This window comes from Protomyctophum parallelum (assembly GCF_964188405.1).
Source record: "Protomyctophum parallelum genome assembly, chromosome: 9".
NCBI classification, from domain to species: Eukaryota; Metazoa; Chordata; class Actinopteri; order Myctophiformes; family Myctophidae; genus Protomyctophum; species Protomyctophum parallelum.
Window position 1 is genome coordinate 31186398 of NC_139706.1, and position 16491 is coordinate 31202888.

The 16491-nt window shown below is 42.8% G+C and overlaps 1 protein-coding gene across 2 annotated transcripts in view; it reads right to left on the reverse strand.

The window, feature by feature from the left end:
* LOC310864913 (septin-4-like) overlaps positions 1-13497 on the reverse strand; it is a 29130-nt gene extending 15633 nt beyond the window's left edge. Inside the window, exon 1 of one of the 2 annotated variants that reach the window (XM_083773749.1) lies at positions 13280-13497. In XM_083773749.1, the coding sequence (XP_083629875.1) occupies positions 13280-13330 (51 nt within the window). In that variant the 5' untranslated portion in view covers positions 13331-13497. Of the gene's footprint in view, positions 1-1908; positions 1979-13279 lie in introns of those variants that run through there. The other variant, XM_083773748.1, reaches the window with a different exon arrangement.
* Between the last annotated feature and the right edge of the window lie 2994 nt (positions 13498-16491).

Sequence of the window (16491 nt, forward strand, 5' to 3'; positions counted from 1 at the left end):
TTTAAGTGGTTAAGCAATGTGTGTATATTACGATTATGATCAAATGTTCAGTCCTGAAATAATCCTGAAGTTGACTGGATCAGTACCATTCACAATGACATAACTTCTAACTAGATCAGTAGCATTCACAATGACATAACTTCTGACTGGATCAGTACCATTCACAATGACATAACTTCTGACTGGATCAGTACCATTCACAATGACATAACTTCTGACTGGATCAGTACCATTCACAATGACATAACTTCTGACTGGATCAGTACCATTCACAATGACATAACTTCAACAATAGCATGTACAATATTACACCAGGACAAAGAGACAACAGCTTATTTCCAAGTACTGTGACAGCATTGATGTGCACAGCCGCGCACACACACACACACACACACACACACACACACACACACACACACACACACACACACACACACCTCTGTTTACTTTGTTTGCCATGGCAAATGTGATATGTGTCATTAGGCAAGTGAAATATATCCAGTGAGTGGTTGGTTTGGTTTCTGGTTTCTTGTTGTCTAACATCTTGCTTTAACATAATATATTGGATGTACCAGTATTATGGATGTTCACATTTTCAACATACTTTTATGACTTGACTTGTGACGGACCTAACAGTTGAAAATTCGCAATTTAAAAAGATTGCAGAGTGTGGTTGCCGCAGTGGCTTACATATGCCCCTCCCACTAATATTGCCAGCCAATTACAATTTCAAGTCACACCTTAGATCATGCGTAAGTAATTCGGAGGGGATTTAACCCCCAAAATTCATGTTTTTGCGACAAACGGTTACATTTCTCGCATTTGCGGCGCCCCCTATGGATGAAAATGGAATTGCTTTTAGAACTTGGTTGATTGAACCACCCCGGACATGTGATTCAAATTTAGGATGGATTGGACATTCCGTTCGTGATTTATGGCATTTTTTGTGATATAGGCCCCCCCTACTAACTTCGGGAGACGATTACGGCCGAACGATACACACTATCAAAATTCTGCAGTTCGTGTGTTAATCGGATGGGTCCAGAGATCACGTGTACAGATTTGTGTGAGATTTGGACAAAATCTGTAGGAGGAAAATCAAAAAGTGTGTTTTGGACAAAATTCAAAATGGCGGAAAATCTATCATGGCGGAAATGGGCGTGGACTATATGGGGAGATGCGTCATGACCCAAGTAATCCAGGGAAAGAATAATTTTGATTTTACGACCTACGGTTCAAGAGTTATACCCCAAAACGTAAAGTTGGCTGTTATAGCGCCACCATGAGGCCGACCGGTATACTTCTAAGGTAATTAATTTTAGTAATTATTATGAATCTCTCCTCCAAGTCTTGTAAGTATAGCCCTTACGGTCTCAGAGGAAAAAATACTTTTTTTAACTTTTTTTTTTTTGCATTTTCCCATTCATGTCTATGGGGAAATTTAATGCACTAATTAATTAATATCAATTAAACTATCCAATAAATGTCTTAGCAAAATACACGCACACGATTCCCGATGTAGCCCGTCGTTTTGACATATGGCTCGAGTGCGTGGGAGGTATAATGCGTCAAAATAAAGTTTATCTATAAGAACAATAAATAAAAGGGCAGAAAAGCAATAGTATGGTTGCCATAGGCAACCACACTAATACAGTGTTACAGTTACTAGAGTCTGGTTGCCACACTAATAAACATATTGTCAGTCATCTCAATCCTCAACCCAAATTCAAATGAGGCTGCCTCCATATCAACACAGATCAGACTATTTCAGTAATAGCTCATAAAACACTATACAGCAGCTTTGTCAAAGGACTGTATTAATCCATCTCTGTGGGATCAAAGCTCAACACACGACACAATGACAGGCTGTTCCCCGCCTGGATCTCTTGGGTTTGCTGATGACGTTACCTCAGAATAGAAGTAGGGGTCAAATAGACCCCAGGGGCTCTTGGGCCTGGGAGGGGGCGGCGGCATGTCAAATTCCACCACCCCATGCGATGGCGAGCTGGGCTCTGGACCAGAATCGAACAGGACCCTACAAGCCGCAGGAGGCTGCAAAAGAGACGGAGTGTGGGGGCGGTCTTCATCCTGGGTTTCAACGTGTGCTTCATGATTGAGGTGCTCGTGGTTTTGGTGGTGGTGATTCTGGGGGTCATGAGCGAGGTGCTCGTGGTCTTGGTGGTGGTGATTCTGGGGGTCATGAGCGAGGTGCTCGTGGTCTTGGTGGTGGTGATTCTGGGGGTCATGAACGAGGTGCTCATGGTCTTGGTGGTGGTTATTGTGGAGGTCATGAGCGAGGTGCTCGTGGTCTTGGTGGGTGTTACTTTGGGGGTCATGACCATTGTGGTCGTGGTCTTGGTGGTGGTGATTCTGGTGGTCATCATGACTGTGGTGTTCGTGGTCGTGCTGGTGCTCCCCTGGGTGGTGGTCTAGGTCTTGCATGATATTCTCCAACTCCGAGTCCTCTGAGTGGGTCGAATGCTATAGAGGGGGGGGGGGGGGGACCAAGATACAGTGGCAGGAGTAGTTACATGCCGGCAGTGCAGAGGAACGATGGGGTAGGTTCCACAGGGAAGAGCGTTCACAGCACAGGGAAGTGTTGAGAACATAGGGATGATACGGGCAACAGTTCAGAACACAGGGATAAGTATTCAGGAGGTGAACATAGGGAAGAGGGCAGATGAGGTACCAAGGTCAAGGGGAATATTACACATGGGAGAGAGGGAGAGAGAGAGAGAGAGAGAGAGAGAGAGAGAGAGAGAAAGAGAAAGAGAAAGAGAGAGAGAGCAGAAAACATGTTTTTAGAATGTGTATAGCAGCATTTCTGGGGGTCCAGATTTAAGTTTAGATACCTGAGCATATACGTTTGGATTCATATATCATTAGGGTTTTGGTGCCCAGATACTGTATGTACTCTGTTTCGGATACAAAGTTGGTTTTGCAATAACCTGAGCTGGTACAGTTAGGATTAGAGATTAAGAAAGGGTGGGGGTGTTTTTGATTTGTGTGTGGTTGTTTTCAATTATTTTCTTTCTTTGTATTGTATTCAAAGTTTATTCCATAAAAGCCAACATGTTTTGACCTCTCAGTCTTCATCAGGAAACCGTGGTCGAAACATGTTGGCTTCAATATGGAATAAACTATTTTTTAAATTATCACTTCATCTCCTCCACATTTTTGAGTGGTGTCTTTCTTTTTTGTTTAAAGCATGTAGAGTTGGATGCCATTACTATGTTTACCTCTAATGCCTCATAATGCATAAATACATAAAACATTTGAAAGAGATATTGTGCATTTTGTTGGGTGCAAGAATACAATCTTGACAAAAAGGCATCAGACGGAGAAAAGGTGACCTAGGCTAGATTCTGGTGGTCAAGAAGAAAGAATAACGGATCCTAATCTTTCAAGTGATCCAGATGTCAAATAAAGCAGACACAGTTAAAAGTCTCAATGACTGTCCTGAGTCCTGACTGACCATCTTGGAAGTGGTCAGATTCTACATTGTGTTTCAAGTGTTGTTGTGGGGGAACAAAAAGGCATTTGTCTGGCTCAGCACTTTCTTTGGCAGACATCCAAGAGACATCAATTCAATTTAGAGTAGCCATGCAGGAGATAAGGGCTATAGGGGGAACAATGTAACAAGGTCTATGATTACAAGGTATAGAGTAAGTTTACATTCAGCAGATCAAAGAGACAAGAAGCATTTTGCGAATTATGCTGCGTTTATCGTTGTTGAAACAAAGAGTGTCTTTGTGGTGGATGAAGAAATAACCAATAAATTAATTTCAATAAATTGATTGTTTGATTTAATTAAGTAAAAGTGGATGCGACTTTATAATGTGGTTATAGTGATAGCAACATAAACAAAAAATATCAGTGGAGACATTTTAGGTTTCTAGGTTGACTTTAGCCTCAAAACCTCAAGATTTTTATTTCCGGTGAAAATAAATCCCTTTCTGGCCAAAAAGTACATTATATGTGTTGTGGGGGTCTCAGAGTGCGTCCATCAAGAAAATAGGCTTTCTAATTACACAAGCCGCCTTTGTATTGGTGAGTAGGTAAAACGTTCTGGTCTGCATTTCATGTGACGGCAGAAAGAGAACAGTCTCTAAATGCAACGGCAGCAAAGTGCATTAGGCCATGGACCAGAGCTACAGTACTCATCACCCAGCTTACTAACAAACGGCATTGCTAGGCTGGAAATGGCCCTCAGGGTTCACTTATAATGCAGAGAGTGTAAAAACCAAAAGGACCCATATGTAATTTATTCTACCTGTTAAACTTATTTTATTTGTTTATTCTATTATTTGTTAATACCTACTGCCTTTTGATGTGATTTTATACCTGACGTTCCCTTTTTCATTTCTTTAACCATGTCACTTTAACCAGGCACATGAAACTTTGACTTGATATGCCGTGTTCCACCTACAAAACAAGCATTTCATTGCTGTCGGGCAGATTGGCAGAAACATCCATCTCCATAATAACGATTTTTTTCTCGTAAATCAATGCCCTCCTCCTTTGTCATACAGTGTCACACAATAAGAAGAAGAATGCCGATATCAGTGCTATTAATTAATTAATTAATTAATTAATTAACGTATTTATTTATTTATTTGTTTATTTATTTCCTGAAATAAATAAATAATCCATTATTGCACCCACTCTTTTACACTGGAAATCGTGCGATGTGAGACACTACACTAAAGTTGATTCTATTCTATTCGATGCTATATCCTATTCTCCTTCTCTTTCCAAAGTAGAATTGAAAGCCTCTATTGTCAATAACACAGAGTAAGTACTGCTGCTGCACTATTATTAGTCAAACACAACAACAAAGTAAGTCTGTAATGTATACGTGGCAGGGATCGATGGTCGTATTACCGCAGGTCTCCTGAGCAGCAGAGTGAGTAAAAAGGCGGACGGCTGTCCTACCACTACAGATCGATAATGCAGGAGCACTGCAAGGCCAGTGAGGCCGCGTGACTCAAGGAGTCGCCCATGACTGACAATGGGCTGTTGATGCCAACAGCTCAGTTCAGTTTGTGTATTTTATTCTGTATAGACTTTTATACTGTATATAGTTTTATACTGTATAGACTTGTTTGCTTGTTCATTGTATAATTCAAGTCAAATGTTATTTTCATGTATTGAAGTTTAATAGCCTATTGCTAAAAAAAAGAAATCTATCAAAAAAGTATTTTTATTTATTTAAAAGTTAAGTTGTTTTTCCCCCCGACAAAATATCAGCCAAAACATTGGTAATCGGTTGAGGACACTAGCTCTCAATAATGATGTGGGGTCTGTGTCTGCGAGAGTGTACACGGGCTCCATTTGGGGTCCCAGAGTTAAAAAGGTTTAATCATACTGTCTAGGGGTCCCTGAAATGAAAAGGCTTGAGAATCACTGGTCTGGAACTCTCCAAACTCGGCTTCGGACCCAACACTCTAATCCAATACCTCTTCATCTTCATGGTGGTTAGGGAGGCCTCCCTGCTCCTCCTCTGAGGAGTTCTCTGCGTGGTCGCTGTCCTCCATGGCTACTGGGGCTACGCTGCACTCCGCTAACTCACAGAAGGAACCGGGAGCAAAGGAGCGTGCATAATGGAACGTGGAAGGTATAGCGGGGCGAGGAACGGAAGAACAGGGGGACGTGAAAGAATGACAGGACCCCCGCAAGAAGAATGTGCCGTAGGATATTTGGATGCAGGAATGGGGTTGGTGGTTGCATGACGAGAGGAGAAAGTGCATTGTGGTCGTGTACAACAGGACAAACAAGAGGGGAAGTTAAAAAAACAAAACAAAGAAAAACAGAAGAACCATGAAATTAATCAAGTACAAAATAATGAGCTACAGCACAGTTGGATCTCCTTATTAGAAATGATATAGTTGCAAGTGTCAAGAATCAACATGAGGACTGCATAACGGCATAAACCAGTTGCCGTTTACAATCCATGTCTGTCCAGACTAATACAGTACTATCTACTGTATGTAGTGAGGACTTCGAATACATTTAATTAACGTGTTTTTGGGCATAGTGTAGGCTACATATTGATATAATATGGAACGTTTTGTGAGGTCACGGACGGACGGATGTACAACCTGTCTCTGCTGTTGTCAGCAGAGACATAATCAGGCTATGGCAATTAATACAGTGGTCAGAGATCTTTCCATCTGTCGTTACTTACTGTACAATAATGTAATTGGCTATTCCACTGCACTTAATGTTCTGATACGTTTAGTTGAGAGATTAACCAGACAGGCTAAATTACATAGAATAGATCCACATAGAAACACACTTCAGCCAACACAGATTCACCTTTACATAGAACTACTGTATGTGGGTGTTAACCACTTTCAACCTGTCCTCTCTATTTTGGGCATGTCCATGACAAAGTAGAACATAATGCCTAGTAGTTGAGAAATCACTGTTTCAAATGAAGCAAATACATAAATAAATAAATAAAAAGGTTTAGGGAAAACGGATCATCTTTGTATGTTCTTGGGCTGCATGAAATGCAGCCTTTTTTAACATTTCAATACTTTCCACCTAGGGGTAAAAAAAATGATTCTTATGTGATCCCTACCAGATTTTCCATGATACCACCCAACCATGTTCTAATTCACAACAGTTTTAATTACAACTGGCCATTCGGAGCTTAAGGGTAGCAAATACATTGACAGGCTGCACAAGACCATTGACCTCCTTTCCTGGTCAACAGCTGTAGCACATGGATTGATGTCCGATGGCCCCTTCAACGTGTAGCCTCCGCTGACCCACATAGACGAGCTGGTCAATGAGATCTGCTGACCACTTTGAAGCACAGACATCACAAACTGTTGCTCATTCAACTTGGTATAAACTACAAATACTTGTTACGTATTAGTGTCACTGTTCTGTATACTGTATCCTCATTCTCAAAGACTGAGGCCATACTAATGTCTAATTAGAGACACACATGACATACAGTAAGGGTGTCTGGGGGTGCCATTGTCTTAGAGGTGCAAACAGCATGACGTTTTGAAGGATCGTACACAGTGATATCATTTAGTGCACAACTGTAGTGCAGGGACCTGCTCTAACAACCATTGTGCATTGTATGACAAATGTAGACATGATGTACAAATATATATATTTTTTCAAGCTGCTCCGGAGCCACCAACAGGACCAAATCCATTCACCATTGTCTGCACCCACATGCAAATACAGCTGACTCCCTTGTCCGAAAGAGAACAACAACACATGCAACTGAAATTCCAGGTCATGTTACAATGACAAAAACAGACTATATATGACAGCAGGTTCTAAAACAAACAACTTAAAAGAAGTGAACACACGAAACACCCTCGCAAACACACATGTAACCCCCCCCAATCTGCCTGATGAAACCTCACCTGCTCTATTCCAGTACCTCGCCTGTTGTATGCTTTACCAGCTCAAACAGCCTCTTGCATCAGTGGGCAGGAATGAGCGGTTGGACGCTTTATAGCCCTCTGTCCCAGAAGGACACAGTGTCCTTCAGCTCCAGTGAGCCCCCAGGGCAGGGACATCGACCCCTCACACATCATTGTTCACATAGAGGACCCCATAGGCAGACATACCGTCACAGCTTGCATTTTTATTGGCACATGGAGCCACAGCAGCACTCTTTAAACCCCAAAATCAAAAAACAAACCACCATCTATTCATCAAAAGCAAAAACAGGGCCCGGACGGTTAGCTCAACCGTCTGGGCACCTATGCTGCCAATCCAGCCGGACGGTGTGCCGCGGGTTCGACTCCGACGGCCTTTGCCGTGTGTCACTCCCCATCTCTCTCCCCCTTTCATGTCTGACTACTGTTCCCTATCAATAAAGGCATAAAAAGCCCCCCCAAAAAAGCAAAAACAGACGCAATAAAGTCTTCTTTGAGTTCTCCATACTTTCTTTCTCATAAATGTAAACTGTTGTGGAACACAGGTTTTAGGCTTTTCACCCAATTAAATAATAATGCTATATTATCCTTTAAGTGCCATTCCTGAATAATGAGCTCCATTACTCAGCCACCATGCCTGACATTTCAACTCCTCAGCCGTGCGCGCACACACACACACACACACACACACACACACACACACACACACACACACACACACACACACACACACACACACACACACACACACACACACACACACACACACACACACACACACACACACACACACACACACACACACACACACACACACACACACACACACACACACACACACACGCAAATATTGAATGGGGGTTCCTGGCACAACATATTATTTTCAGATGGGGGTCCCATGGCCAAATACATATTAACTCATGGAGGTCCTTGACATGAAAATGTTTGAGAACCACTTGTTTAAACAACATTGGGAAGCAAGCCCAAATACTTTGCAGATAAACAAGCCCACACTAAGCACCCTTAAGTGGATCTCTGAAGAAACGTATCGCCAAAGTCAAAACTGGAGCACAGTAGAGCCATTTTTATGTACCACTGCACAAGTCCGGCCCTCAATCCACCGGAGTGTGTGATTATCCTCAGTCTTAAAGTCTTATAGTTAAGACTTTCAGCCACAGCTGAGAAGGATTTAAGACATATATGAGACCAAGGAATTTCATTATTGATTGTACCAGTTTGTCTGGCAGGAGCTACCATAGAAATAATACACTATCCTTCCCTGGAGTTTCTTTATCAGACTGCAAAGAGGGATCTAATGGTTTTAAACAGAAAGCAGATAACTGCAGATTCAAACAACTCAAGAACAATACAATCATTTAACCACATTAACCTTGGTGTGCTGTCCCTTTTCTCAAAAAGGGAAATAGACAAGGTTTCACAGTAGCAAGATCGGCTTTGTTCGCAATTTGTTGTACAACAAAGTAGTTAAGTGATTAATGGTGGTTAGCCGCACTGATGACATCACCCCGTCGTCCGGTCAGGAGCCAGGGCTACTTGGCATGCCTGGCACAAAGCAACCTGGCAACCACACAGCCTGGCATACAGCCTGCGTGGCACACACAGCCTTCTGAAGGAGGCAGACCTCCGGATTAAAGTCCTGTCCGGAACACTCGCTATAGCTCTTTCACAGCCGGACAAACAAAGGGGAATTGGAGACCTGCTGCACTTAAGATTGCTGCAGAACTAAAATAAATGCAGACGATATTATTAGTGATGCGTTCAGTTTTTCCACATACTGAACGTTTCCAGTTTCCACAGCCCTCTCTCTTGGCTTTATTATGTAAGTTTCTTCTGCCAGAATAGAACAAAAGTGCCAGCCCAGTGCATTAGACTATTCCCTTGCCTGGCTTACAGTCCTTGTACTGTATGTTGGCCCAGTCCAGATTCAGTAATGGGCAGTGTAGGATATTTAGGACTGAGCTGGAGTGGACAGACAGTCAATCAATCAATCAATCAATCAATCAATCAATCAATCAATCAATCAATCAATCAATCCAAAATGAGAATCTTCAAGAGCACGATAGCAGCTGATCTGATTAAAGGAATGTTTCACCAGTCACCACCCAAAATGATCTATCAGTTACTTCAGTGTGGTAGTTACCCATGGCTTCACAGGGTGAGTAAGCCAACTCACTGCTTCCCAAACAGTGGGTCGAGTCCCATTTGTAGAGAAAAAAACCCCATAAAAAATTTAAATATGGATTCAGGAGCAACGACTTGCAGAAAAGCAGAGAACACAGGCTTGACCCTGAACCCAGAGTGGATTATTAGCTAGCACGCACAGTGAAGCCCATACACGCAAAAAGGAATCCAATCATTTTTAATGACCTCTAATAAGCTCTTTGAAGGGCAAGCGGAAGGTTTGTGACTTGGCTATGCTGACCAGGCTTCAATCAAAGGTTGGTCAAGGAAGCCATTGTATCCCAGTATCTATGTATCTCATCAGGAGAGACAAGAGGGGAAAGCACTTTAACATGTGGGGGATAGAACAAGACGAATAAGAAGAAGAGGGACTTTTTTGCGATGATGATGATGATGCCAGGAGGACCAAGAGCTCAGTTGTTAACCCATTTAGCTCTGACGTCGAAGAAAAAAAAATCGCTCTGAAAGAATATATATTCAAAGATTTGTGCCGCATTTTCACGATTTAAAAAAAATAGCTAAAGTATAACATAATGCTTAGTTAAAACACAAAAAAGGATCCCGCCCAGAATGGGTTAACCCAAGCAAGTCTCTGAGAAGCTGTCAAAAGTCAGAACAACATCAACAAATGATGTCGTCTGTCAGGGTGGAAACCTCATATGGTCCAAAACTGTTACTTTTCAGGATTCTAATTCAAAAGCATCGAAAGTAGCAGATCTGCATGAAGCTCAAGCGTGTCAGGCTTGCAGGTCTGCTACTAGGTCTGCTGTAGTATGACCAAGTAGGCGGTAAATGTAAATGGACAAAAACCCACAAAGACTTAGACTACGGAGATAGGAGGTTTGTGCCCGGCGGACGGTGACGAGATGCATTTTACAATGTGCTGCTATGTAAATGTTGGAGCCTGATGGTGCGTTTGGCTGCTATGCATCGTGTTGATGGATGAAGACTTGTAGCCAGAAACTGCTGCTCTCAAGAGAGAGAGTCCACTTCAAACGTACAACTTAACTGTACTGTATGACATGGGAAATGGATTCAGACGTACCCGCCTAGCATGATGTTATGAAGTATATAGTATGATGAAAGCAGTAAGCACATTTCAACTGAGGAGGGGTGGGGGTGGGGGGTTACTTACTTTTCAGCTACTATAATTATAGCACTTTAATTAAATAAATGCCCTTTTGGCAGGCTGTTTCCCTGCGCATAGACATGCTAAAATTGAGCTTTTATTATTATGTTTTGGCCAGGAAATACTTTCTTAACGATGTCGGTTTGAGAACTACAGCGACGACATCCCAAATGAGGTTTTCTTTTTGTTCCCCTTTATTCACTTGCATGGGGGCCATGCAAATGACCATGCATGTCTTTAAAAATAGCAACAATAGCAGTTATAAACTCACAACGCATCATATGACAACGCGTTGTTGTGAACTTGTACTACGAAGTATACCGTACAATGAAGTATATAGCCTAGTCGTGGTCGAGTGGTCTCATGTTATAAAACATGCAAACTACAAAAAATGGCTAGGCGAAAAGATTTGTGGTTTATTACAGCCATTTATGACAAAATTGGATGTATTTGAGAACGTTTTTTTAAAAGCACAGCCTGGCTGAAATAGCAGTGAGGTTTCTCTCTCTGGTGGCCTGGCCAGTGAGGCTATAGTGACAGGTGGTGATCAGTGTTGCCAGGTTGTGCGAGAGACCGCAACCCGCAACTACCAGTATTTACAGTACAAGCGACTTTACAGAAAAACAAGGCCAACATAGCTTATAGTATAGTAGACATGGCAACTCTGGTGGTGATGTGAATGTGTGTGTGTGTGTGTGTGTGTGTGTGTGTGTGTGTGTGTGTGTGTGTGTGTGTGTGTGTGTGTGTGTGTGTGTGTGTGTGTGTGTGTGTGTGTGTGTGTGTGTGTGTGGCGTGGCGTGGCGTGCGTGCGTGCGTGCGTGTGTGTGTGTGTGTGCGTGCGTGCGTGCATGCGTGTGTGCGTGCGTGCGTGCGTGTCTGAAAGCGATGGTTGTTTGGAGCCCTACAGCAACGTCTCTATGTAAGACAGACTCATGCCCCAGTCAGTCACTGGGTGAGACCATTACACCACACTCACACAAACACATTGGGACACATGCACTTAGTGGGCGATGTCCAAGAGATAGAAGGCTCATAGCATCTCTGTCGGGTGGAAACCTCATTATGTCCAAAACCATTACTTTTCAGGATTCAAATAAAAATAGTAAAAGCTTCGCTCTGCGTTTCCAGCTTACAGATCAGCTACTTTTGATGCTTTGTGTGACACTGTAGGATGTTGAAGTAGGGCGTTAATTTACAAAAAAATAAACAAAAAAAAGGAGATACGAGGTTTCTGCCCAACAGCAACAATATATCAGCTTGTCTGCAGGCCTAAAGCAAACAAATATCCCAAAATATCTGCCATTTGTGAAAGGACTTTTGATTTGAGGACATTCCTCTATGGAATCCAAATGACTGAAATCAGTACTGGCAACTGAGAACTTTAATACATGAGGCCTGAAACTAAAAGTTTGCAAAACTCTAGAAATCTAAAATGAACAGACTGCAACAGGGTTTATAACAACAACAACAGGTCACAGACAGAGCTAACACAATCTATGAGTCAACGATCTGTGACTCTACTTTGCTGGAAAAATTCATGCACACATACTGAAAACACACCACAATAATGAATGTCACAGTAGTAAACGCAGCGTTTCAATCCAAACAGTCACTTGATTATTATTTAGCTATTAAGAGTTAGTTAGTGAATGGTAGATGTTCCATTCATAGCGCCTTTCTTTGGAGTGCTTTACAATGTGCATTGTGTTCACCCAATCTCTCACACACACGCACGCACGCACGAGAAGCTGTGGCTCAGTACTTCCTGAGCCACTGCTGCTCTACCCTTTATGATTAACCTCCAGGGTCTACAGAGGTGTCTTTTCCGTTTTCGGTTATTGTTGTTCATTCGTTGCTTCCCCACAATACGGATGCTTGGGGTTTAAGTGGATAAGCCATTCAATGCACACCATCTTGATGTGATGTCATACAAGAAAAACACATGTTACATGTTGTTTATCGGAGAAGCATCAACGAATCACGATACAAACACAATGAAGTCGAGACTCATGAGACTTATTGCCATTGTGGCCCTTATGGAACATGAACAGCCAACTGCAGGAATGCAAATAAAATGAATTATGTTACAGAGGAGGGAATGTGATATTCATTCAATTACTAGCTGATCCATTCAGTAACTAACTGTGTCATTCCTTCCTTCATTCAAACAATCCTGGTCACATGTATTCAGCTGACTGAGTGTATTCTAAACTCCTCATGAAGTTAAACACAGGTACACGCACGCACGCACGCACGCACGCACACGCACACACACACACACACACACACACACACACACACACACACACACACAGGATGAACCTAAAGCCCATTGGACAACCGTCTTCATTTCCCCAAGTACAGGAAGGAAAACAAAGAAAAAGCAATTAGCTTCACACACACGCCGCGTGCGCACACACACACACACACACACACACACACACACACACACACACACACACACACACACACACACACACACACACACACACACACACACACACACACACACACACACACACACACACACACATACCTCAAAGTCACTGTTTGTTTCAGAGATTGCGTCAATGTAATGATAATCCATGTGAAGTCAGTGGTATTCCACAATAAAAGACCCTCTCAGTAGCAGCAGACAGCCAGTCAGGCAGTCTCTATTGAAGTGGTATTCCACAATAAAAGCTCCTCTCAGTCAGTAGCACCAGTCAACATCCAGTCAGACATTATAGTCTTTCTTGCAGAACACCAGCAACAGGCCCAGCTAAAATGCTCCTGAATGAACGTATCACTTCCCCACTGTCAGCGCACACCTCATTACATAAACACGCCTCCTTGTCCCCGCCTCTCCAATTGGCATGCAGTGGATTTGCATGGCCACGCCTCCTTGGTGCGGGCCCTTGGCTTAATTTGCCAAGCACTCTGCTGCCTGGGACCAGACTCTAAACGCACCGCCTCTGCCCCCAGTTTAAGCCAATGAGTGGCTAGTATGCAGATTATTACTGGCAGCTCCATCAGCAGCTGCCCAGCAAATTCCTCCATTAGGTCCTTTTTACACCTTCTAAATTAGTTAACCACTTTCAACCAGACATCCATATTTTGAACAAAAATTGCAAAAATAGCCAATCTACAAGCTATGTTTGCTGATTCTAAAACAGGGGTAACATGGTTATACTAACACTGAGTGAGAATGTAAAAAAATTTAGAGTGAGAATAATAGTTATAGTTAGTTAATAGTTAGTTAATAATAGAACAATAGTTTCTAAAAACTAATGTTGCTACTGTATTATGTATAGCAACATCTGAAATGTGACACAGATGCTGTCCCGAATTGAAAGGTATAAAGACGTATACGTAGGTTAAATGGTAAATAAATGGTAAATGGTGCATTTATAGCGCCTTTATCCAAGGCGCTTTATATAGATTGTGCATCGATTTACCCATTCACACATACATTCATACACTGATGGCGGCGGAAACCATGCAAGGCACCAACCAGCACATCAGGAGCAATTTGTCTTGCTCAAGGACACTTCAACACTAACTCTGGGGGAGCCCGGGTTCGAACAGGCAACCTTGCGGTTGCCATCCACTCTACCCCTGAGTCACCGCCGCCCCACCGGTTACAGCTCATCTAAGTATAGGCAAAGGTTTCAAAGTATATATACTTTGAAATACAATGAAAAGCAAAAAAAGAAAGAAGATAAAATCTAGTTTGGAATCTTCTCCACAATCTTCTCCGTCACGTCACCCAGCCCTATAGTGCCCTCTCAGTAAGAACAACATGGTGGCGTCACGTCACCCTCTCACACTCTGTCACCCAGCCCTAGTGGCCTCTCAGCTGGCGGTACCAGGCTTCCACTGTCACCAGACCACCACACAAGAAGAGTCCCCTCTGTGTGTGTGTGTGTGTGTGTGTGTGTGTGTGTGTGTGTGTGTGTGTGTGTGTGTGTGTGTGTGTGTGTGTGTGTGTGTGTGTGTGACAAGCAGAGAGGCCATCAAGTGAGAGACAGTCACACACAACTACATCTTTTCATCTGCCTACATAGTGCACACAAGCGCACATGCACACAAGCGCACACGCATACACACCCGATCCATTCATCGTGATAGATGTTGGATACTCAAAATGACACTATTCATTCTACGAATAAACCACACACACACACACACACACACACACACACACACACACACACACACACACACACACACACACACACAGAGTGAGAACAGGGCCATAGCAAAAAACTGTTCTCATAATCTTACTGTGGCTTATTCTCCACTACAGCCTTGTAATAATCACTTGATTCTTCAGGAACTAGGACTTTTTTACCCCTTTGGGTCTTGTATAGAAATCTTAAGAAAGGGCAGTGTCTTATTCTATAAAACAAGAAAGGTGGAGCAGTATTAGGTATCTCTCTGTGTTCAGTGTGATGTGATGCTGGTCCCAGAGGTGGACAGCAGAGGACAACACTGGAGCACAGAACTAGGTTAGGATCACAGCCTCCATTCCAGGCTGTTGGCACCTAATCTGATGCTTTTATCTGGACGTGAGAGAGAGAGACAGACAGAGGGCACTTGAGGAGAGAGGCAAAGGCACAACTCACTTTACAATGAATTATACTGCATGATATATAGCCTCCCCATTGTGTGTGTGTGTGTGTGTGTGTGTGTGTGTGTGTGTGTGTGTGTGGGTGTGTGGCACGTGCGTGTGTGTGTTTTCTTTTTTGTAAATTAAAGCCCTACTTGATCACACTACAATGTCAGCATTGAATTTGAATCCCGATCAGTAACGGGTTTTTGGACATATGAGGTTCCCACCCAACAGAGACGATATGCCATGAAAGGATGAGAAAAATAGACAAACATTTGGCAAAAAATAGATACACATTTGGCAATAATACACTAACATTAATCAACAACAATTTAAGCCAGCAGATTGGCTGTTTTCACTATTGATGTTCCGTGTAAGTGGTTCATTTGTGCCGTTGGGAGTAAGAAGTGTATGTAACCTGATCTCAATATACCAGCCATCACTGGCACTGTGCCAATTTATACCACAAAGTAACAACTAACTGAAGCAACCAGACAGTAACAGAAATACACAGTTTTACGTCAACAAATAAATGACAGTCCAGTCACACACACACACACACACACACACACACACACACACACACACACACACACACACACACACACACACACACACACACACACACACACACACACACACACACACACACACACACACACACACACACACACACACACACACACACACACAAATGACAAAACACACAAATGACAAAACAATGAAAGTTAACAAGTGTGCAGTGAAAGAGGACAGGAAAGCTGTATTCTTCACAGACAGGAGAGGTTTTCTATGACTTCCACTCCGGGGGGAGATAGACAGACAGTCCCATCATGAGGGCCATGATTATCATGATGGTCTGAGCCAGAGAGCTGATAGAGCCCCCAGGGACGACTTCACATACAAGCATGTTTCATTTATACAAACAACACAAAACTGAAACACGTGCATGCTGCATGCACCCGCAGCACGCATGCACGTGCACACACACATGCACACACACACACACATGCACACGCACACGCGCACACACACGCACACACACACAGCTCAGACGGACTAGACACGGCAATAACATGCCATGTTTGCGGTTGGAGGATCATATTCCAGTGTAATTAAAATGTCTAAACATATCCCTGTTTATGTTGTAAGGT